Source organism: Lycium barbarum, chromosome 7, assembly GCF_019175385.1.
Source record: "Lycium barbarum isolate Lr01 chromosome 7, ASM1917538v2, whole genome shotgun sequence".
Taxonomy (NCBI): Eukaryota; Viridiplantae; Streptophyta; class Magnoliopsida; order Solanales; family Solanaceae; genus Lycium; species Lycium barbarum.
This window is the reverse complement of record NC_083343.1, coordinates 15,385,540-15,411,487: the sequence shown is the minus strand read 5'-3', so window position 1 is coordinate 15,411,487 and position 25,948 is coordinate 15,385,540. Positions and strand designations below refer to the sequence as shown.

The following is a 25,948-nucleotide window of genomic DNA, read 5'->3' as shown; positions in this document are numbered from 1 at the left end:
GCAGTTAAGTTTAACCAAATACAGATTAGTAAGGGGTGATGGTGTAAGTTATTTGGGGTGGGGGTGGAGTGGGGTGGAGTGCAGGGGCTTCGAATGAAAGATGTAGTGATAGCGTGGTAGGTGAAGAGAAAAGGAAAGGTGACTAGTGAAAAGGGCAAAAATGTAAGATCCACTGTGCACTTGTCAATTAATTGACACCCTCACACAACTATGACATAACATACCTCACACATAATAAAACTTTTCTACTTTGTTGGAGTAGCTTTCTTTTATGCTATGTGTAGTCTATAGTTAGTAGATTTTTTGTAATCTTGTATTTTCTCTTGTCCTAATCTCATTAGGACTTTTGTTGCAGATGATGATGAAAGATTAACACTCTGTAATTTTTCTTGTCCTAAGAGGACATGCCATGTATAGCAATAGAAAAGGATCTTACCCAAGATACGGATCAAATTGCAATGTCATTTTTGATATTTTCTGTTTGTTCATTTATAGAATTACGAGTTTCTTCTTTAACTATTCTAGCATTCTTTTTGTCAACAATTTTCCCCCTTTTTCTTTTTTTTTTTTCCATTTCATGCAACAGTTTTTTTTGTTTGCTCTTAAGGCCGGACCGACATACAAACATAGTAGGCTATTGAGATGGTAATGCTTTAACTATCACTGTTCGAAATTCTTTTGAGAGAAATTATTTGTATGTATGAAGTGGTTCTTCTTTCCTTTTCAACTCATAATTATAGCATTCTCTAAAGGTTTTATTTGCTTAATTACCTATTCTTCTGTTTCTTTTTTCATTGGTGAGGTTCATTTTTTGAGTCTAGAGTATTTTCCAAAGTAGAAGCAGGGTAAGGAAGTCAACGTATACGTGTGTGATGCTTAAGGAAGTATCTATGAGCCCGTTTGGATTGACTTATAAGTTACTTATAAGTTGTTTTTAGTTTTTTTGAGTGTTTGACTGGCCGGCTTAAAGTCATTTTGTGCTTAAAATAAGCTCAAAAAAATAATTGAGCCCATTTGACTTAGATTATCTAAAACATCTTATAAGCTGAAAACAGCTTATAAGCCCAAAAAAATAAGTTAGACTACCCCAATTTATTTTTTTAGCTTATAAGCTGTAGCTGCAAACAACTTATAGGCATAAGCCCATCCAAACAGGCTCTATATATCTTTCCGCTATCATGTGGATTGACTTACCAATCTATTGATGGAATATAAGAATGTAAAATTAGTTTGAAATTTTCAAACTACATTTCAATTTGCAAGAAAGTTGTTTATTGATATGTAAAATTAATGCAGTTCTCAACTTTATCACATTTTCATAGATTACTGCAGTCCGCAAGGAAGATTTAAAAAATTGTATAAAATTACAAAAGCAAGATCATTCGTAAAAATACTCATCAAGAATGAATAATTCCTCATAAATATTGGAGTACATTGATTTTTAAAAAAAAAATATTGGAGTACATTGTTGAACTTTATCGACATGTGATTTTTATAAACCAAATGTAGAAGACAGAAGCGGAAGATAATCAATTATAACCAAGATTGGTTATGAATGTTTAATATAGCATAGCACATAAATCATGATTAGGATATGAAATTTTTTAATCATTCCATTAAATTAGTAAAAAAAGAAAGACGAGTTTGACTTAATTGTTTAAAAGAAGGATAATAATTTTTTTTTTAAATTGTTTTATTACATAGAGGGTAGGGGAAGGGGAAATGGGGGAGGGGATTACAACGTGAGGATTCGAACCTTCATCTACAAGGTGAAAGTTCAGGTAGCTAACCAACTGAGCTACTAGATCCCTACAAAGAAGGATAATAATAGTTACTGATTTTACGGAGTAATTGAACAAGCAAAGGTAAGAACATAAAAAAAAAGAGTTGGAAAAAGGGAGAACAAAAAAAAATAAAAAATTGTGGGATGAATACAAAGAAGAGTAGGATTACACGAGCAAAAATTATTAAGATGGAAAACAATAAGGGAAAAACATATGAAAAAGAAGGGTAGATAGTCATGAAAAATAACAAAAAATGAAAAAGGAAATTTTAAAAAGGTAAGGTAATGAGAATATGTGATAATTTTTTTATTTTTTTTTGCTTTTTCTCAATTAAATTTGTAAAAGTGTGAAACAAAATTTTTGACTTAAAATATTTACTAGAAATATCTCAAGAAAAAAGGGAAAAGGCTCACAAATACCCTTAACCTATGAGAAAAGGCTCATAAATACCTTCATTTCACCTTTGGGTCTAAAAATACCTTTAAAATTTATTTTTGGCTCAAAAATACCCCTCAAACTAACAGATCAAGTTTGGCTCTATTAAAAAGCCACGTGTCATTTTCTAATTGGCCCTTTAAAAAAATAGAATAATTAAAACTCACTAGTTTTTTTAAAATCCAACCCCACCCTGACCCGTTTTCACTTCTGAAGCTGCTACTTTGAGTCTCTTCTTCTCCATTCAATCTAATTTCCTTCTTCCTCTTCTTTATACTGCTTTTATTTTTTCAAAATCCTCCATTCAAGTTTGCTTAAAGATTTGACATTTGTCCATCAGTTGCAGTACACACTTGGTCACTGTTGCTTCTTTTTCTTCTTCATTCATCATCATTAACACCATATGTATTACTGTCACTCCCCCACTAATTATCCATTTCAAATGTCAATCACCATATTCAAAGTCGTCTATTTGATAACTCCTCAAAATCCTCCATTTTATCACAAAGATTTTTCTTTTGTATTAAAATATCCGAAAATTTAGTGTCATCTCGAAGCTTAGCCCAGTCGCACATATATGATTTCGGACCAATTTACGGCCAAAAATTCTTGGGAATGTTTGTATTAAAATATCCGAAAAGATTGTACCATGTTTAATTTAGATTGAAAACGGGTCAGGGTGGGTTTGGGTTTTAAAAAACGGGTGGGTTTTAATTATTCTGAAATTAAAAATATGGGCCAATTAAAAAATGACACGTGGCTTTTCAACAGAGCCAAACTTGATCTGTTAGTTTGAGGGATATTTTTGAGTCAAAAACAAACCTTAAGGGTATTTTTAGACCCAAAAGTGGAAGGAGGGTATTTATGAGCCTTTTCCGAAGAAAAAATGAAGACCGAATGGCGCGGTTTTGCCACACCAATGGCATATGATTCTCGTGACATACGAGATGGGAGGGTCAAAATTAAGGAGGGTCATTTTGTTTGATATTGAATTTGTCGAGTTGATATTTTCTTATTTGGTATCAACCTTGAAAAGTCTTTTGATTCCTACTACTATATGTTGTTTCTTGTACTTCGATTATCTTATTTATCTGTGGTAGATACTGCCTTCTTTATAGACTGCTTTATCATGATTTTTTTTCCGCTTTCGTTAGTTTCATTTTCATACTGCTTTGATCAACTTGTCTTTATTTGACCTTTTTTTGTCATGTTTCTCTTGAGCCGGAGGTCTTTTAAAAATAGCCTCCCTACCTTCGAGGTAAGGGTAAGCTCAGCGTACACTTTACCCTCCCCAGACCCCACATTGTGGGAATTAACTGGGTATGTTGTTGTTGTTGGTATCAACCTTGAAAATATGGTTAAAACAACAGATTGTATTAGTTGAAGAACAAAGAAAAAGATCAAATTTATCGATGATTGATCTTTTCAATTAAAAAAAATTTAACAATTTTTGTTTAGCCATATTTTGATTTTCTTTAACGACCGCGCGTAGCACGGGCTAATTCGCTAGTATGGATATCATATATATTACCCATGACTTCAGGAATTATCAGGTGAGAACACAAGTAAAAGCCAAAATAAGCTTAGTCTCCCAGAAAACAAGAATTCATGAAAAATAATAAGCAGAACAATGGGTATTAATAATATGGATATCCATATTATCCATTTGGTTCCATTTTTTTTAGTGGATAATATCCATATTTGATCCATTTTTAAAAGTCGGTTATACAAGCGATATCTAATAGGTCGGATTGGATAGTTACTTATTTTTTAACCATTTTGCTAGCCTAATTGCAACCAAAATATCAATTTTACAGGTTGCTTTAGCCTATCCAATCATAGTAGAGCTATGCACTGGGAATTTGAACTAATGCACTGGTGGAATTTGAACTATCTTAATGGAAAGACTAAAACATAATTTTCACGCAAGGACGAAAGCTATTGCATATATAATACTTGCTTGTGAATTACCATAATTAGATAAATGTTGGAACGCACGCTAATCAGGATGAAATTTTGGTCGTGGATCTGAAATTAAATTGCACATAAGAAATGAAGCAGATCGGGAATTACTTGGACGAATACAAACTAAAGGTGAATATGATATACGTACAATTTAAAACTTTCGTTCTATTTAATTAGTGCATGCTACAACTTCAATTCATATTTTTCCAATCTGTTAAGCTTTGAAAATAAAATTAGATTCTAATGTAAACTTCAATTTTTTATTTTTTTTTGGGTTGTGCCCATAATATATACACGTTACAAATGCAAATGGAAATACTACAGCCATCGGCTTGCAAAGCCTCACGTTAAGTTACTCTTGACACACCCTATCTTTTTTTATTGAATCAATGCGAAATGTTAGATTGACAAAAATAACTTACAATACTACTGAATTTTATATCATTTAGAACTTAAGTTATTTCTTGAAGTAGAGAATTCCCAAGTTGGATAAAAGCATATAACGTTTAGGACTTTGAATTCAATTTCGAATATGTCACTTTCAATTTAAGTGCAATACTTTGGCGGTTTATAAATCAGCTATCATTGCAAATATCTTTGACTTTTCATTTACGAAGTAATCCTCACCTTTTTTGACATTAACAACACAAGTACACAATTCTAAAACATAAAGGGTATATACCAAAAAGAATATTTCAATGGAAGTATCAAGTGAGTACGATCAAACAATATTTGTATACCTTATAAAGTAAATAATATGTAATTTCAAATAACATTACCTAATATTTTTATGATTGATAGGAGATAACGTGCGAGGCATATTCATAGAGACTAATAAATAAAGAAAAACACACATAAACGTCTTCCCTTAAATTCTAAACCAACTGAATTTCTTGAAAAAAGTTGTAACAACAGACTAACACATGAAGAGGTTGATGACCTTGCCAGAGAATTGGGGTAGGGATAATTGCTTAGTGATCTATTTGTCTGATCTAGTCTGCTTTGAGAATTCAATTTTGTAAAACCTACAAAATAAAAATTCAAATAAAAAATCACACGCAAGGAATCTCAAATTGGACGAGAATTAATGAGATAATTAAGGAAGGGTGTGAGGGGGGAAGGTAGAAAGGAGGGTAGCTGGGAGTCATTGTATTACGGTTGATTATAGCAACGTAACGCGGCCCTAGGGCAAGCTAATGAGATTTTTTTAACGTAGCTGGGAGTCATTGCGTGTGTCCCTCGTATTAATGAGAACAAGCATGTAAACATAACAAACTAATATTCAAAAGATGTGCGTTCGTTATAATATAAAAAATTACAAGTTTCAAAATGGTATATGTTAACGATCATGTTTTGGGGTTTGATCAACTCAAATAGTTCTTCCTTCAGTTTGTCCTACTACTTGCTTCATTATACAAAATTGTCATAGGAGTATTTGATTGAAGAAATGATCGTTCAACTTTACATGAGCACTTATATATGTGCATGCATATATATTTCATGTTAATTATGACAAGTTTTGTGTCTGATAGTTTACCAACAATTGAAAATTCTGTACCCATATTTTACTCATTTTGCGAGAGTGCTAAAACTCGTACTGTTATTCCATTCATACCTTGCTAATCACATATGCATCTTAACTCAATAATTATCACTGTCCTTCTAAATATTTAGCTCGAAAGGCGAGCAATATTTTACTAAGGGGCTTCGAGCTTTAAATATATATGACATCATCAACGGAACTCATCTGCTCCTATAAAGTATAAACCGTGATACTTTTAAAAATTCTAACAATAAAAATAAGTAATTAAGACCACTTTAGCAAAATGATGTAAAACTCACATCAAAATTTTGTATTGAAAGTGGGGTAGCTGGGAATAAAGCAGGTGTTTTTCTTTTTCCTTCTTTCGCGCTGAGGATCTTGGTGCTGATCGATGATCTTGTAGAACTTTAGCATTATTTTCCATCGTTTTTTAAGGGTGGTGAGCATCTTGTAGAATTTTAGCTTTATTTTCCACTTTCAAAATCTGCCCCAAGGGGCATAGTTTGCCTGCAAAACTTTACCTTAAGGCAGAGTTTACAGGCAAATTATGCCTGATTGGGTAGAGTTGCCTGCAAAACTCTGCCTTTTGTGCAAAACTCTACCTTATTTTGCCTTCAAAACTGTCTTAAGGCAGAATTTTACCTTCAGGCAGAATTTTGCCTTAAAATTCTACCTTAAGATAGAATTTTGAAGGCAAAATTCAGCCTTAAGGAAGAGTTTCACAAGCAAAACTCTGTCTTGCGAATTCAGTTCTACCTAGCGATTTTTTTTAAAATTTTTGATCGACCGGGAGTTCAAACTCGAAACCTAAGAGCTATAGGCGAAGGGAAAATATTAAAGACCAGCAATTTGAGGGGCAAAAATTAAAGACAGTGCATTTTGAAGTGCATGGAGTCCGCACATAAAAATGATCGATTATAGCAACGTAACGTGGCCCTAGGGCAAGCTAATAAAGCAGGTTTTGTCTTTTTCTTTCTTTTCCCCGGGGTTGAAGTGTTTAGACAATTGAATCGATCAATTTACTACCAAAGTGATCAATTTTTAGTATAATCTTTTGTTCTTTTAACTTTCTTGAAATAACCATACAAACATACATACAACCTTTTCTTTTTCTTTCATGTGTTTTTTTTTTCTTCATGTTGACTTGCTATAAATTTAGCCTTTTTCTCAATTTGGATCGCACTCTTCCTTTTCTCTCTCTCTCTCTCTATCTATCTATCTCTCTGTGTTACTCAGCTCATAACACAGTCTGAATTTCACACAAAGCCACTGCCTTCTACTTTTACCTTGGTGTCTCTCACTCTCTCAGCTCAGAAGGCGGTGACGGGTTCCATTTTTCTGGTTAGTATGACGCTTCTTAGTCTCCAATATTTATACTTAATATATCAGTTTTGTGGGTTTCGCTAGCTGTTGTTTCCATTCCAATGAGCTTATTTAGGGTATGTTGTTGTCGATATTGCAATGAGCTCATCTAGGGTGTGTTTTTGTTCCCATTGCAATGAGCTCTTTTGGGGTGTGTTAGTGTTGCTGTTGTTTCCATTGCAATGAGCTAATTTAGGGTGTGTTGATGTTGCTGTTTTTTTCATTGCAATGAGCTCATTTAGGGTGTGTTCGTGTTGCTGTTGTTTCCATTGCAATGAGCTCAGTCGATTAGCTGAGAAAAGGGATTTGATCATTTAATAATTTATTCGCCATGAAGTGAAAATGGTTATAGAGATTACACTGGGTATATTATTGTTGTTGTTGTCGCGGTCATTGTGTGTGAAACAGATTTTTTTTTCTCTTTTTGTTGTATGTCTATAACTACCGCTTCATTTTTTTTTTTTTCACTTGACAAATTTCCTTATCTTATTGTTGGGTGAAAAGACAAGAATTGTCTAAAAGGGTTGATAATTTTTTCTTGTCTTCTCTTAATTTTCTTCTTCCCTTTTTCCAACATTTTCTGACTCTTTTTGAATTTATACAATTATATACAGTATTTGCAAGATCAACATGGAGAATCAGGAGATTCCCCAGCTTCTTCCAGGTTTTACATTTAATCCTAAAGAAGAACAACTTGTTGGATTTTACCTCAAGAACAAGGTTAATTCCGAGTATCATGGCGATGTCATCCCTGATATTGATCTTCGTATGGAGCCCTGGGACATCAAAGGTAACATTCCTTCTTTGAATATTTTTGACATTTTTTTGTGCGGATTTCCCTTCAAAGGCACTGGTCTTTAATTTTTGACCTTCGCCTAATATTCTGTAGTTCTGGGTTCGAACCCCCCCAAAAAAAGGAGTTTAGCAAGGCAGACCTAACTTTGCTACGAAACTCTGCCTTGCGTTTTTTTTTGTTGTTGATTGAGCCGGAGTTCGAACCCTAAACCTCGTGACATTAGGCGAAGGATAAAAATTAAAGACCACCAATTTGAGGGGCAAAAATTAAAGACCAGTGCCTTTGAAGGGTAATTAAAGACCAGTGCTTGAATATATATACTCCCTCTGTTTCAATTTATGTGAACCTATTTCCTTTTTAGTCCGTGCCAAAATGAATGACCTCTTTCCTAATTTGGAAACAAATTCACTTTATGAAATGATTTGCAGCCACACAAATATTCAAGACTTATTTTGAACCACAAGTTTCAAAAGTCTTCACTCTTTCTTAAATGTCATGCCCAGTCAAATGGGTTCACATAAATTGAAACGGAGGGAGCAATATTTAAACACTTAGATGATCTTAGTAGCCTTTTTTGTTACAGCTAAAGTACCGGGATATGAAGAACAAGACGAGTGGTATTATTTCGGGCGTAACAACAGGAAATATGCGACAGGAACAAAAATAGATAGAACCACACAAGCTGGATACTGGAAGGTATCAGGATCAGATAAGGCAGTGTTTTCAAAGAATGGGGAGATAATTGGTACAAAGAGGAGCCTTGTTTTCTATAAAGGACGAGCTCCTAAAGGAACCAGAACTAATTGGACTACTTATGAATATCGTCTCCTAACCTCCCAACATGGACCTCCTGATCAGACTCAGGTTAATTAGTTCCCAGTATTATTTTTTAATTAATGGATTATTATAATTAGTAGTAGTACTATTTATGCAAAAGGTATTGCTTAATGTCCGTCTTTCATTCTTTTTACCTTGGTTTGCTTCTTTTGACCCTAGGAAATTAAGAAGAAGAAGAAGTCCCTTTTTAAAACAATACTTCTTGCTTGCTAAGTAAATCTTACCTGAAAATGAGTGAGATTCAATTTTTTTTCGTTTGTCCTTTTTGTTTTGTCATTTTTTTGGCTCTATAATCCAAATTATTATATTATAGATTATATAAGAATCCCAAAACTTCACATAATACGTATCATTATATGAGAGTCTCCATTTTTTTTTCAATTTCTAAACAACTATGTAAATTATGAGCATGTATTTTAAAATTGTTCACTGTTATTGGGGCCGCACAAAGTCGGGGTCTTAGACTAGTACAGATATTCCTTTTTTCGACACGCATGAAGTCGTAAAAGTCTGCATAATAATTGACGTACGTACGTAACAAATTTGCAAAATGAAGTTGAGAACCAAAAGTTTATTATTCCTTATTTACTGTTTGACCGTACTTCTTTTTAGTAGATACTAACCAGCTTGGAATTCTTTGGCTTTAACTGATTTTGAATTCGATTTCACAGGAAGTAACTAATTTGGAATTTAATTTCACAGGAATATCAAGAATGGGTTGTATGCAAGGGATTCATCAAGCAAAGTCCAAACAATAAGTCATGTTTAGAATCGATGAATAATGATTTGTGTATTAAAGCAATTACGAGCAACCCAAGTTCAACAATGCATCATAATGATCCTTCCAATCCAATATTTAACCAAACATCAAATTTCAATCAATTCACCTTTAATCCCTCTCATCATCAAGATGGTCTCATCTCTAGCCAAATTGGCGATGAACTCCCACAACCTCGTGATATTCCCAATACCATTTCAACAATGTTGGGTACAAAAGAAGATCAAGGCCTTTATGTGCAAAACTCTATAGCCAACAAGATGAGTGCTAACAATGAAGAAGAGAAGAGTAGCCAATTCATGCTTGAGCCTGCAACATCTTCTTATTCGTTCCCTAATTTTCCATTAGCCATCACTAGTACTTCTGACGATGATATGAAGAGCCAATTGCTTGAAGACTACCCAACTATGTACATCTAGCGGCCTCCAAGGAGAAGAAAAATCTGTTTTGCAAAAACTATCTCATAGTATATAATTAAAAGTTGAGATGCTTCTATATACATTGAAATATAGCTTGATACGTGGCATGAAGAAAGAAGGACGTGTGGCAAAACGGAGATGAATTGGAGTTTGGTTTAATTTATCCGGAAAGAAGAATTTCATATGTGCACCAGACCAAGAGTTATGGAGCAATTGACATGGGACATTTAGCATTATTTGTTGGTTATCATTGCTCATTATTAGGCTAGATATATAGCGTAAAGCTGACATTTATCAACTATTAAAGGAGCTTCGAGCTTAGTGTAATGATGATTTGAAAAAACATATATCCTACATACAGTTGAATGTTTTAATTCTAGTTATACACAAAAACGTTCTTTTACCATTCTTTTTGGTCCGAGTAATTAACACAAGTTCTACAAGGCCAAGTGTTCCACCAAAGGAAAATTCTACAAAAGATCTCCTCCAAAACTCATTCGGCCCAGGCTTACCTTATTATATTCTTGCTTTATATTTAGTTGATTTCACTGTCAATTGTTATTTACTTATTTTTATCCATAACAAATCAATTCACATATCCAAATAGCATTTCTTTTCTTTTCAATTTTCAATTTTTTTTTTAATTAAATCATCAATGATCATGAGGGCCAGGAAGGAAAGAGAAAGTTGTGAGATACCAAGGTGTGATTCTAATTTTTTATTGTGAAATTAAAGATTGACCAATATGAAGCAACCCTTAATCCCATATGTTAGACCTATTTTTTCATAAATCCTTGAACGGAGATAATCTTTCAATAGCATTCGAATAATGTCGTGTTTGAATAAGCCAATTAGAATACGGCAAAGAACTTTATTCATTTCTAGTTCCTTTTTTAAATCATTTTGATGCATTAGGATGACCAAAAATTGTAGTAAAACTTTTCTGCTCATACTGAGCTTATGAGCTCTCCCATCTTTAATCCTACAACTATATATTCGACCATATTAAATATGGAATTCAGAAGAGAAAATAAAACAGTACTCCTTCCGATTCATTAATAAGTATTCGTTTAGCCTTTTTATTTTGTTTCAAAATAAGTGTCCACTTAGCCTTTTTCATTTTAGTTCAAAATAAGTGTCCACTTACATAATCAAGAAGGAAATAATTTTATTTTTTGCCCTTATTAAATGCTAAGTGGTCTGATCCAATGTGTCAAGTTAATTATAATGTACAAATTTTAATTAAAGATAGTTTAGTTAAAATAGTTATTTTTTTTCTGAAGGCAGTGTTTTCTAAAAAGATATACTAAAGACTAAGTAAATATTTATATTTTGAATAGGAGGGAGTACCATATTACGTATGAAAGCAAACGTGTATACTTTTACGTCATGCTAACTAGACAAAAGAGACAAATATCAAAGCAATGACTGAAGTGGGGAGAAGAAGTTATTTATTCGATCACTAGGTGCAACACTAAATAAACGCTATCTATTATTGCAAACAATTAATTATTAACTAATCTGAATCAAGCTTGATTTGTGAGTTCAATAAAGTCCACTCCTTCCCAACTTATTTTCAATTGGTTCCCTATAGTTTTCACGCATATCTTTCCTTTTTATCGTCTCATTGACCATAGTTAAATGGAATCATTAATAAATTTTGAAAACTATTCAAAAAGGTTTTATGTTATCTACTTTCATACTTTTCAGTCCATTTTTTTTTTCTCTAATCTATTTTTCTGTAACTTAAACTTAAACATGACTTTTATATGAATATCATATATATTACCCATGACTTAAGGAATAGTCAGGTGAGAATACAAGCTAAAAGCCAAAATAAGTTTAGTCTCCGAGAAGACAATAATTCATGAAAAATAACAAGCAAACAAATGGGTATTAATAATATGGATATCCATTTGGTTCCATTTTTTTTAGTGAATAATATCCATATTTGATCCATTTTTAAAAGTCAGATATTCAACCCATATCTAATAGGTCGGATTGGATAGTTACTTATTTTTAACCATTTTGCTAGCCTAATTCCAACTAATTAAAATATCAAATTTACAGGTTGCTTTAGCCGATCCAATCATATAAGGTAGAGCTATCCACTGGGAATTTGAACTAACTTAATGGAATGACTAAAACATAATTTCCACGCAAGGACGAAAGCTATTGCGTATATAGTACTTGCTTGTGAAATATTCATCCTTACTAATCCCCACAGAGGAAAGGACCATCCTCCACCTTTGTATCTCTTTTGCTGATAGAATGAACTGGTAGGTGGCTTAATTTTTTTATTTTTTTTTTAAAAAGAATACGATCAAACAATATTTGTATACATCATAAGTAAATAATATGTAATTTCAAATAACATTATCTAATATTTTTATGATTGACAGAGAATAACGTGCGAGCCACATTCATAGAGACTAGTAAATAAAGTAAAACACGCATAAACAAACGTCTTCCCTTAAATTCTAAACCAACTGAATTTCTTCATAAAAGTTGTAACAACAGACTAACACATGAAGAGGTTGATTACCTTGTCAGAGAATGGGGGTAGGGCGAACTGCTTAGTCATCTGTTCGACTGATCTAGTCTGCTTTGAAAATTCCATTTTGTAAAACCTACATCTTGGAAGGCATCAGGATTAGATTATGGCAACGTAACGTGGCCCTAGGGCAAGCCAATAAAGCAGGCTTTTTCTTTCTTTCCGAGGGGGTTAAGCTTTAGAAAATTGAATCAATCAACCAAGTGATCAGTTTTTTTAGTATCATATTTACTTTCTAAATATTACTATCTCTCCTTCTTTTTTCTTTTTTCTTTTTTACTTTGGAAATTCGTTATTTCTTGATATGTTTACTTCATAGGTACATAATTAGGTTTTTGTAAATCTTTCAACTAGAAATATGCATCATGTAACAAAAAATTAAAAGAGAGAGAATAATTAAAAGAAAAAACTATTAGACGAAATCGATTTTAGTATATACCTAGAATTTGGCTATAATAAGTAGCACTAGAACAAGACAAACATGGACGAGCAGTAGTACTACCCTTGACCACGTGAAGGCGGCGACATGTTGCTATCAGTTAATTCAAAATCAAGTGACATGTAGGGGTATCAATGAATCTTTGACAAAATCAATAGAAAGAAAATACAATTTGATCTCCAAATCGTAATAATATTAAATAATTACAAAAAATATGTCTTTTAATTATATTAAAATATTTTGCTAAATACGGAATAGTCAATATTTAATATAATTTAGGTTAAAATATTTAAGTTCAACATGAAAAAGTTAAACAATGTGGATTTCATAAAAGAATTCTAAATTAAGAAAAAGGAAAAAAAGTTATTTTCTAACATGCATCTAACGGATGATCTTTTCACAAATGATTCTCTTAATCTAATAGGAAAAGGTATAAATATATTCCTCAACTTTGCGATTTTGAGCAGATATACTGCTCGTTAAAAAGTGATGCATATATACCCTTACACAAAGATATACCCTTTTTGCTGACGAATTTTTTTTAATTAAAAGAAAAGCCACTATAGGGGTGTATTTGCACCTTTTCGCAAATTTCAAGGGTATAATTTCACCTTCTCACATATAATTTTTTTAACCTTCTTTAATTCAACGGTAAATTTGAATTTATTGCTTTGATGATCAAACTACTTTTTGCGCTCATCTTCGTATTAAATCTATCATAGATGCCCCGAATTATTTTTAAGCAGATGCAAAAAATAAAGGGAAACAAAAATACCCCTTTACTTTGTTTTACTAGCTACGTTTGTCCTCCATTACAAGCTGGGGCTATTTATGCCCCTACCGTTATGAAAGTTAACAGATGTACCCTTTATTTGATGGAAACTCCCAAATTGACTCAAATAATCTGATTTCATAAAAAAAAAATTCACTCCCCTATTTTAACCGCCCCGAACGACCTCCCAATATAACCCTGTGTTAAGCAGGGGCGGATCCACCCTTCAGGGTGGGGGTGGCGTATGGCACCCTCTAGATTGATAGTTTTTTTTTTTTTTTTTTATATACCTATGTTGCAATTTGCTTAAACTAGGCTAAATATTTGATCTTGCCACCCCCAGTCGCAAATTAGACAAAGGTGCCATGGCTGGTAGACATAAGTTTGAATCTATCTTGAACATTTTCGACTCCCGTTTTTCTTTGTGTTTTTTAGTTCCTTTGTACTGATAATTCCCTTTTCGGCTCTCCCAATTTTCTATTTATCTTTTTATTATTTATATTGTCTTTCCTCTATTCTATTATTTTATCTGTGATCTCTAGCGAGAACACACAAATAGAAACTTCAAAATTCCTTAAATTAAGCATTTCTTAATCTCAAATCTGTGAGTATTTAAATCGAAAAACTTGGGTCTCAATGGAAATTTTGGATTGAGATCAAAATTCAATTTTTTTTTATAATTTCTTTTGTTTATTACTCCCTCGATCCATGTTACTTGTCTATATTTGACTTGAGACATTCTTAATAAGAAATAAATAAAATGAGAAATGAATTGGAGTACTTAATAATAAGGGTAAAATAGGTATAAAGTGATAAATTATGTCTTGGTTTTTCAAACTATATAACTTACAAGTAAAAGTGAACATACATTAGTATAGTGGACAAATAAAATGGACGGCGGAGTGTATTATAAAAAATTGTGCTATTCTATCATTATTAAATTCAATTTAAATCAATTTACTACTTAAATTGCGATCGAAATTTCACTAGCATTTCTTAGAAAAAACATGAAATTTATGATTTATTTTTTGAGAACTTGTAGTTTATCTAATTCACTACAAAAAAATGGGTAATTTATGGAGGTGTAAAGTTGCAATTCGCGGAGGTTTTAGCCTCTTTTAGCAACCAGCGGAGGCTAAAATCTCCGCGAATTTCAACTTTCAACCTCCGCAAATTACCCATTTTTTGGTAATGCTCTTTCTACATTTACTCATGGGGTGTAATTACCTATTGAAGAGTTTTTCTATTATTTTTCTTATTTTGATTGGTGTAATTCCCTTATTGAAAGTGTTCTTTTACTTGTGCAAGTTCATTTTTTAATATATATAAAAGATGCAAATCCCTTGGTGAAAAAGTTGATTTTAGCTTGTTGTTAATAGGTGTGATTCCTTGTTTAAGAGGTTAATTATGTTCGTTTCTTGATTTTTGAGATGTAATTTTCATATTTGTAAATAAAAAAAAAGGCCTATTAAGTTGACCCGAATAAGCTAAAAAGATATGGACCCGACCCAACACGTTCCTAACAAGATGTACATTGAAGAAAGTTATGGCACCCGACACCTTCAAATCCTAGATCTGCCTCTAGTCTTAAGTGACCAAATTGTATGTTACTTTGTATGTATAAAAGTAATTCGGGGCATCTATGATAGATTTAATAAGAAGATGAGCACAAAGAGAAATTTGATTTTCAAAATAATAAATCCAAATTAATCGTTGAATTAAATAAGGCAAAAAAATATTCATGTGTGAGAAGGTGCAATGTGCAAATATAGCCCTGAACTTTGTGAAAACTTGCAAATATACAATAACTTAATTAAAAAAAATTGTCAGTGAAAAGGATATATTTGCACCATTTGTGTCACGGCAGGGGTATGTATGCACCACTTTTTTAACGAGGGCGAGCAGAGTATATTTGCTCTAAATCGCAAAGTTGAGGGGTAAATTTGCAGCTTTTCCCTAATCCAATTAAAAATAAATAAAGAAAAATACTCTTAAACGTATTACCTTGAATTCTAAACCAATTCAATTTCTTGAAAAAAGTTGAAATAGACTAACACATGAAGAGGTTAACCTTGCCAGGGAGTTGGTGCAGGGTGAAGTGCTTTCTATGCCTTAGCCAGTCCGCTAATCTGAGAATATCATTTAGTGAAACCAACAAAATAAAAAGCAAATAAACAACCACACGCAAGAAATCTCAAGTTGAACAAAAGAAGGGCATGAGGGCCTGGCGGGGCGACGGGAAATATTTGTATCATTGTATTAAAATTGATTCTGTAGTATTTCGTGATGGGAATAAAATAGACCCGCAAAAATAATATTCACGGTATTAGTGATAAACGAGGAACACTAACTTATGGTTAAATCAGCAAGAATAAAATGCAGCAATAATGACACCAAGATTTTATGTGGAAACCCTTCTGAATAAGGGAAAAACCACGGCCAAGAGGAGCAGCTGATATCACTATAGAGGAATTTTACACTGTGTAGTAACGAGTACAAATACTCCTAAGACCACTACACCCTCAAAAGAAATAACACTCTTTTGATTTTCCCACCTCACTACAATATCACTCACACTCTATTTTTCTTCACAGACTATTTTCTTACAGTCTATGGAATACCTCACTTTTGCTCTCACTCAGATGTATTGTCTGAGATTTTGGTGTGTTACAAATGAACCATAAGCTGCCTATTTATAGGAATGAATTTCCTATGGTGAGGTAAGCGCTTACATCACGATTATGATGAGGTAAGCGCTTACATCATGAAAATGTGAACAAAGAAATTGGCTTGTTAGCCAAGTCCACAATTGTTGCCAATGTATAATTTGTCAAAGGAAGAAAAATCTTCCTTTCTTAAAATATGGGATAGGGGACTGGACCCCACAAATCTCCCCCTCCAGTCCCATTCACCTGAAGGAGGGTACACTGGCTTCTAATTTGAGTGCATGCCGACAAGTTCTTTGCACGATTCGAACTTGTCTCTCGGTACCGCCTTGGTCAGCATATCTGCAGGATTTTCATTCGTGTGAATCTTCTTGACTTGGAACAATTCGCTTTCCAATTGCTCACGAATCCAATGATATCTGACATCGATGTGTTTTGTTCTCGCATGGTACATGGAGTTCTTGCTCAAGTCTATTGCACTCTGACTGTCACAATAGACAACATACTCCATTTGCTGCAATCCAAGTTCTTGAAGGAATCTCTTGAGCCATATCATCTCTTTGCCAGCTTCAGTAGCCGCAATATACTCCGTTTCCGTTGTAGATAGTGCAACACACTTCTGCAACTTTGACTGCCATGATATAGCTCCCCCTGAAAAAGTAAACAAATATCCAGTAGTGGATTTTCTGTTATCAAGGTCACCTGCCATATCAGAATCTGTATAGCCCTTCAAAATTGGATTTGATCCTCCAAAACACAAGCATTCATCTGATCTTCCTCTTAGATACCTGAGTATCCACTTCACAGCTTCCCAATGCTCTTTCCCTGGATTTTCGAGAAATCTGCTAACAACACCGACTGCATGAGCAATATCTGGTCGAGTGTATACCATTGCATACATTAAACTTCCGACGGCAGAGGAATAAGGAATCTTGGCCATTCTCTGTTTTTCCTCTGTTGTTGTAGGACACATCTTTTTGCTCAATTTCAGATGACCAGGAAGAGGTGTGCTAACCCACTTAGCACTCTTCATATTGAAGCGCTCTAGTACACGTTCTATGTACTTTTTCTGCGACAAATAAAGCTTCTTTTCATCTCTCGAACGAGTAATTCTCATGCCTAAAATCTGCTTAGCATGACCCAAGTCTTTCATTGCAAAAGACTTACTCAACTGTTTCTTCAACTCGTCAATCCTGGAAGCATTTTTGCCTACAATCAACATATCATCCACATATAGCAGAAGGATGATAAAGTCACCATCAGAAAATCTTTGTACAAACACACAGTGATCTGAAGAAGTCTTCTTGTAGCCTTGCTCCCCCATAACAGACTCAAACTTCTTGTACCACTGTCTGGGAGCTTGCTTCAATCCATAGAGACTCTTCTTGAGTTTGCATACAAGATTTTCTTTACCTTTTGCCTTGAAGCCTTCAGGTTGTTCCATATAAATCTCCTGTTCTAAGTCACCATGAAGAAAAGCAGTCTTCACATCCATCTGCTCAATCTCCAAATCAAGACTAGCAGTCAAACCAAGAACTGTCCGAATGGAGGACATTTTCACGACAGGAGAAAATATTTCGTCAAAGTCAATACCTTTCCTTTGACCAAATCCCTTAACAACCAATCTAGCTTTGTATCTGGGCTTCAAGCTGTGTTCTTCGGCTTTAACTTTGAACACCACTTGTTCTTCAAAGCTCTCATGCCCTTAGGCAAGTTCACCAACTCATAAGTATGGTTCTCACGCAGAGATTTCATCTCATCTTGCATGGCTTCAATCCATTGATCCTTGTGCTCATCTTCCATGGCCTCCTCATAACATTCAGGTTCTCCCCCATCAGTGAGTAATACATACTCATTAGGTGAATAACGGGAAGAAGGAACATGCTGTCTAGTAGACCTTCTAAGTGGAATATCTGACTCATCCACGACTTCATGAGTAGGAGCATCTACTTCATCAATAGCAGCATCGTTATCATCATCAACATGCTGATCTGGAACATGATTCTGGGCATCACCATCGTCATCGAGCCCACCAACTTCATCAGCATTTGTATGAGGAACTTGATCAAGATTAACTAAACCTTCAGAACTTGAAGATTTTATCTTCTCCGCTTTGTTAATATCTTCAATGGTTTGATCCTCCATGAAGATAACATCACGGCTTCTCACAACCTTCTTCTCAATTGGATCATATAGCCTGTAACCAAACTCATCAAGGCCATAACCAATGAAGATGCACTGCCTTGTCTTGGCAGTTAATTTCGACCTTTCATCTTTAGGCACATGTACAAAAGCTTTACAACCAAACACTTTCAAGTGGTCATAGGAAACATCCTTTCCATACCAAACTCTGTTTGGAACATCACTTTGCAAAGCAACCGCAGGGGATAGATTAATAACATGTGCAGCGGTCAATAAAGCCTCACCCCAAAAGGAATTCGGCAACTTTGCTTCAGAAAGCAAACATCTGACTCTTTCCATCAAGGTCCTGTTCATCCTCTCTGCTAAACCATTAAGCTGAGGAGTCTTCTGGTGTCTGATACCCTGTTGCTTGCAGTATTCGTCAAACGGTCCACAATATTCACCACCGTTATCAGTACGAATACACTTTAGCTTCTTTCCAGTTTCTCTTTCAACTGAGGCCTGAAACTGCTTAAAGACACCCAACACTTGGTCTTTAGTCTTTAAGACGTAGACCCAAAGTTTCCTTGAGCAATCATCAATAAAGGTAGCAAAATAAAGTGCACCACCCAAAGTCCTTGTCTTCATTGGACCACATAAATCTGAATGCACCAACTCAAGCAACTCTGTCTTTCTTGAAGGAGGATGAGACTTGAAAGAAACTCTATTTTGTTTTCCAGCCAAGCAGTGCTCACACTTTTCTAATTTAGCACTTTCGAAATTTGACAATAATTTCTTTTTGGCCAGAACATTTAGTCCTTTCTCGCTAATGTGGCTAAGCCTCTTATGCCATAACGTTGAAGAGCTATTGCTCTCAACTGCATTCACCATATCAACACAGGTAGAGGCCGTAGTCCAGTATAGACCACGACGCTTTTCGCCACGAGCCACAATCATGGAACCTTTAGTAAGCTTCCACTTTCCAGCACCATTGGTACTGACATATCCCTCATCATCCAAAACACCAACAGAGATCAAGTGCAAACGAACATCAGGTGCATGCTTTACATTGTTTAAAACTAGTTTAGTTCCAATACTAGTTTTCAAACAAATCGTTCCAACACCAGCCACCCTGGATACAGTCTCATTACCCATACTCAAAGTTCCAAAGTCACCCGGAGTATAGGATGAGAAAAATTCCTTCCTTGATGTCACATGAGATGCGGCACCACTGTCCACAACCCAGCTTGACTCATCACAAGCAATATTTATCAGATCCGCATCAAGGACAGTAACAAGATCTTCTGTAGTGACAGCGGCAACACGATTGCCATCTTCTTTCTTTTCCTCCTTTTCTCTATTCTCTTTTTTCAAAATCCGGCAGAACTTCTTTGTGTGCCCTTTTTTCCCGCAATGATAGCAGTCAATATCTTTAAGTCTGCTTCTGGATTTGCTTCTATGATGTTCTCTATTTTGAGAACCACGATTCTTGCCTCTCCCCCTAGTGTCAGTCACCAAGACATCTGATGAGGAGGAACCTTGAGATTTTCTTCTCATCTCTTCATTTAAAAGACTGCTCTTGGCAAGATCCATAGAGATCACACCATCCGGAGCAGAATTTGATAATGAAGTTCTAATAATTTCCCAAGAATCTGGTAGGGAACCAAGTAGAAATAAGCCTTGAATTTCTTCATCAAAATTAATACCCATAGCAGATAACTGGTTCATGATCCCCTGAAAAATATTCAGATGATCTGTCATTGCGGAACCATCGTGGTATTTTAAACCCAGCATTTGCTTTATCAGAAACATCTTGTTATTACCAGTTTTTCGAGCATACAAACTTTCAAGATGCTCCCATAGGGTCCGAGCATGTGTCTCTCCAGAAATATGGTTCAACACATTATCGTCAACCCACTGTCTAATAAAGCCGCAAACCTGCCGATGCAACAAATTCCACTCTTGATCTGATTTATTATCAGGCTTTTTATTTCCAAAGACAGGTTGATGAAAATTCTTGACATAGAGCAAATCTTCCATTTTGCCCTTCCAAATGGCATAATTTACGCCACTCAAAGTAACCATTCTACTAGTGTTGGCTTCCATCGTTTATCACAAATACAAATATTATTTTATTCGAAGACCAAAGTAATTCTTTTCTGATGTGGAAGTTCAGACTGTGCTGCAACCACAGAGCATACTCAGACAGAACCTTAGCTCTGATACCACTTGATGGGAATAAAATAGACCCGCAAAAATAATATTCACGGTATTAGTGATAAACGCGGAACACTAACTTATGGTTAAATCAGCAAGAATAAAATGCAGCAATAATGACACCAAGATTTTATGTGGAAACCCTTCTGAATAAGGGAAAAACCACGGCCAAGAGGAGCAGCTGATATCACTATAGAGGAATTTTACACTGTGTAGTAACGAGTACAAATACTCCTAAGACCACTACACCCTCAAAAGAAATAACACTCTTTTGATTTTCCCACCTCACTACAATATCACTCACACTCTATTTTTCTTCACAGACTATTTTCTTACAGTCTATGGAATACCTCACTTTTGCTCTCACTCAGATGTATTGTCTGAGATTTTGGTGTGTTACAAATGAACCATAAGCTGCCTATTTATAGGAATGAATTTCCTATGGTGAGGTAAGCGCTTACATCACGATTATGATGAGGTAAGCGCTTACATCATGAAAATGTGAACAAAGAAATTGGCTTGTTAGCCAAGTCCACAATTGTTGCCAATGTATAATTTGTCAAAGGAAGAAAAATCTTCATTTCTTAAAATATGGGATAGGGGACTGGACCCCACATTTCGTTATGCCTGTTTATACTGCTTTGAATTGCGTGTTCTTGTCTCTAGTACTATTTGATTGTTTCTTTTACTATATTATCTTATTATCTTACTGCTATTACTGCTTATTATTACTATTTATTATTCTGGATGCTTTTTCATCTCTCTTTAAGCCGGAGTCTATCGGAAAAAAAAATGTAAAAACCAGCTTCTCCAAGCAAAGTAAAACTTTTTGAACTTATACTATTGAGAAAAAAAAAAAAAGAGAGAAGTAATTAGGTGTGCCTAGCCGAGCAATAATATTTGGTTTGGTAAGGTGAATAATTCAACAATAGTTTCCTCTGTTACTGTTTGTGGCTTCACCACTAATAAAAGATGTATATACCCTTAAGCCACATAAATTGACTTCAAGAAACTCCAAAAGTAGAGAATTTCCTTTAGTGTGTACACAGACTTGGTCATATTTGGAAGTAAAATCTTACTCACATACTCATATATCCTTGGTCACTAACTTTTATTCAAAACAATAGTACAAACACATGCATACCTATCATGAACCAAATACAATGTATTTAAAGTAACACCATAAGATAATGGAGACCACAAAAATTACCATAATTGATATATATCGCCGAGTGACCTGAACACAACAATACCATCAAACCGATCACATGGAAAAAACGGGAGAACAAAAAGCTGGTCTTTAATGATAAATGTTGCAAAAAGTAATTAATATCAATAAAATTAAGAAATTAACAGGAGGACTCCAGAATCTTACAAGTTACAAGCGCGGGCATACAAAATCAGCTTCAATGATCCGAAATTCCGAAGTCATGACAAACACTGATATTTGTGGAGATTTTTACACTCTTATCTGCAAATAAAGAACTGAAAATTATCTAATATTTGGCTTGTTTGGGCATCATATCAGCTTTCCAGATGTATAAAATTTGCTTTAGGTGTTAAAAGTCCTATTGAATAAGTTGGATTAACTGTCTATAACAAACGTTGCAGATCAAAAGAATGTATTCTAAAGTATCAGAATCAATAATTACATGTTAACAATTTACTCGTATAGACCTACGGATAACCTTAGGAAAAAAAATTAAAAAAAAAGTACAAATTAAAGGTCTAAAAGCATAAATTTAACAACACGAACTCACGAAGTACGTACGTAGATGCCTTGAAAAGCCATTTACTCAGAGAACAATACAAAAAGATGAAAAAATACCTTCACATGTCATATCACGGGCAAAGCCACAAACAAACATTTAACCGGTGACAGGACTTGGGAGTCCAAATACTTTTACATTTTTTTATATTAATTTTGAAGACATAATTCAAATATAAAAGATATAAAAGTCGATCAACGTTTCGAAAATATTTTTATCGTTTAACTTTTAGTGAAAATTATTCGTGCTTTTAATATATGTGGATAGATATAGATGCATATAGATTAAAAAAAACAGTTTTGCAGGTGTTATCTTATTAGAACTTGAAGATTCGAAGAATAATTAAACATTTAGAATGAAATAGTATAATATAATATTCAGCTATAATAAGAAATGGACGAGAAAGTGATTAATAGCCTGTTTAGCCAAGCTTATATTCCCCACAAAGATATTTATTTTTTCAATAAGTGGTTATTTGAAAAAAAGTAAGGCGTTTGACTAAGCTTTTGGGAGAAAATAAGTGTTTTGGGGAGTAGCAGAAGCAGTTTTTCAGAAGCTAAAAAACAGTTTTTGTCCAAAAATACTTTTGAGAAAAATATAAATAAAAGCATTTTTTAAAAGCTTGACCAAATACTAATGATTGGTTAAAAGTGTTTTTTTAATTAATTAATTAAACACAAACTGTTTTTTGCTAAAAATATTTTTTTGAAAAGTACTTTTTAAAAAAGTATTTTTTTAAATAAATTAATTTTAAAAAATTGACAAAACAAACTATAAATTTCAAATTGAGATAAAGCACCGACATGTATAGGGCCCACCATAGACCAAACGTTTTCCCTTAAACATGACCACGACTGATTTCTTGAAAAAAGGCGTAACAACAGACAAATAGCATGTTTAACTTAGTTTAAAATATTTTTTTAAAAAGTATTTTTAGCGAAAAACATTTTGTGTTTATCCAATTAATTAAAAAAGTATATTTGAACAGCAATTAGTGTTTGCCTAAGCTTTTAAAAAGTGCTTCTATTTATATTTTTTTGAAAAATGCTTTTGAGCAAAAACTGTTTTTTTAGCTTCTGAAAAACTGTTTCTGCTACTCCCTAGAAGTACTTATTTTCTCCCAAAAGCTTGGCCAAACTCCTCACTTTTTTTTAAATAAACACTTATTAAAAAAATAAGTATTTTTGGAAGGAAAAATAAACTTGGCCAAACATGATTATGACACATGAAGAGGTTGATGACCTTGACAGAGAATTGGGGTAGGGAGAACTGCTTAGTGATCTGTTTGTCTGATCTAGTCTGCTTTGAGAATTCCATTTCGTAAAACCTGCAAAATAAAAACTCAAATAAATTATCACATATGAACAGGTTGATGACTTTGACAGAGAATTGGGGTAGGGAGACCTGCTTAGTCATCCGTTTGACTGATCAAGTCTGCTTTGAGAATTCCATTTTGTAAAACCTGCAAAATAAAAAGTCAAATAAATTATCACACGCAAGAAATTATCCACTCTTAATGAGATAATAGTGGATAATTGTAGTACGATTGATTATAGCAACGTAACGTGGCCCTAGGGCAAGCTAATAAAGCAGGTTTTTTCTTTTTCTTTCTTTCCCGGGGGGTTGAAGTGTTTAGAAAATTGAATCAATCTATTTATTACCAAGTGATCAATTTTTAATATCATCTTTTGTTCTTTTAACTTTCTGTATCTTGGTATCCCCTTTCTTTTTATCCTTTTTACTTTGGAAATTCGTTATTTCTTGATATGTCTACTTCATAGGTACATAATTAGTTTTTGTAAATCTTTCAACTAGAAAATATGAATCATGTAACTAAAAATTAAAGGGGAGATAGAATAATTACAAGAAAAAGTTATTAAAAGAATCAAATTTAGTATATAAATAGAGATCAATTTTCTTGATTCTTTTCTTTCTTTATATGTTCTTTTAAGAAATTTAGAGAATAGCATGTAAAATTTGACTAACGAACTACCTTACTTCAGAATTCATTTTTCGATTGAGACGGAAGGACTATAATTTGGATTTTTGATACATTTTTAAAGTATTTAACAATGATATAAGTTATTTGTCTTTATTGTTTTAATTTAAAACTTAATCCTACTCTAAGTGAAATCTTTGTTAATTGTTTATGTTTGTCAGCATGTACGACACAAAATTACATGAAATAAAAAATAACATATGTTTAATCGGGCGAATGACAATTTAAAATAGAAAATGATAAATGGTAAATAATATCAATAAATAATGTATAATGTTATTAATTGAATAAATATTAAGATAATTATTTAATTACAATCTATAATAAATTTTTAAGAAAAACCATTATTTAAAACAAATTAATAATATTTCCACCAAAAAGACTCAAATATGTATGAGTGTGGGGACCATTATAATCTTATCCATGACATCATTATTTTAGTGGCATGAAAAAAAACTTTAAGGTTCTTAAAATTTACAAAAATGTGTGAACATTTACAAAGTTATAAAAACTTCAATTATTAGGGGTAAAAAGAGACCCAAAAAAATCATGTCTGCTTTGAGAATGCCATTTGTAAAACCTACAACATAAAAGTCAAATAAATTATCACACGCAAGGAATGTCAAATTGAACAAGATCAGAATGAGATGATTAAGGGCGGGCATGTATTAGGATTGATTTGATTATAGCAATGTAACCCGCCTGAGGGGCAAAGCTATGAGGGGCAAAGCTATAATGAAGCAATGTTTTTTCTTTTTCTTTCTTTCTTTCTCAGGGTTTTACGCATTTAGAAAATTAATCAATCAACCTTTTTTATTTTCTAGATTCAGCTTTTGTTGTTTTAACTTTCTATATATTATCTTTCTTTTTTACTATGAAATTTGTTATTTCTTGATATGTCTACTTCACATGTACATACTTAGTTTTTTGTAAATGTGTCAACTAGAAAATATAAATCATGTAACGAAAATTTAAAAGAGACAGACAGAGAGAGAATAATATAAAGAAAGAACTATTAAAAACTACCAAAGTAGCAAACCGTGCTAGTACTACTCTAAATGTCAGCCTTTTTCTCAATTTGGCTATAATAATTAGTACCGGAACCACTAAAAACAAGGTAACTAGTACTAATAAATTTACCACTAAGTAATGCGTAAAAACACTTACAACCAAGAAGAAAAAGAAGACACTTTTGTTTGAATCACATTACTATCTTATTATAAATCTTATTAGAACTTGAAGATTGAAAAGAATAATTAAATTTTCTATTAATGAAATATAATACTACTACTTAGTATTTTCTATAATAATATAATAAGCATAGGATCCTAGCGTATTATGTTGCACTTGCAGTTGACTAATATAAATGTCAGCCTTTTTCTCAAAAACAAGGTAAGTAGCACCAACAAAATTCCAAGTAACGATTGTCTAACTACAAGAAACCTGCCTTTTAACGACGAAGGGACATGGATTCGGTCCTTATAAGTACACT

General features: G+C 33.4%; 1 protein-coding gene across 1 annotated transcript; it reads left to right on the top strand.

Annotated features, from left to right (window-relative positions):
- The first annotated feature begins 6,606 nt into the window (after positions 1-6,606).
- LOC132602167 (NAC domain-containing protein 30-like) lies at positions 6,607-10,988 on the top strand. Its single transcript, XM_060315153.1, has 4 exons — positions 6,607-7,068; positions 7,704-7,879; positions 8,469-8,749; positions 9,425-10,988. The coding sequence occupies exons 2-4, from the start codon at positions 7,720-7,722 to the stop codon at positions 9,917-9,919; spliced, it is 936 nt and encodes a 311-aa protein (XP_060171136.1). The 5' UTR covers positions 6,607-7,068; positions 7,704-7,719; the 3' UTR covers positions 9,920-10,988.
- The last annotated feature ends 14,960 nt before the right edge of the window (positions 10,989-25,948 follow it).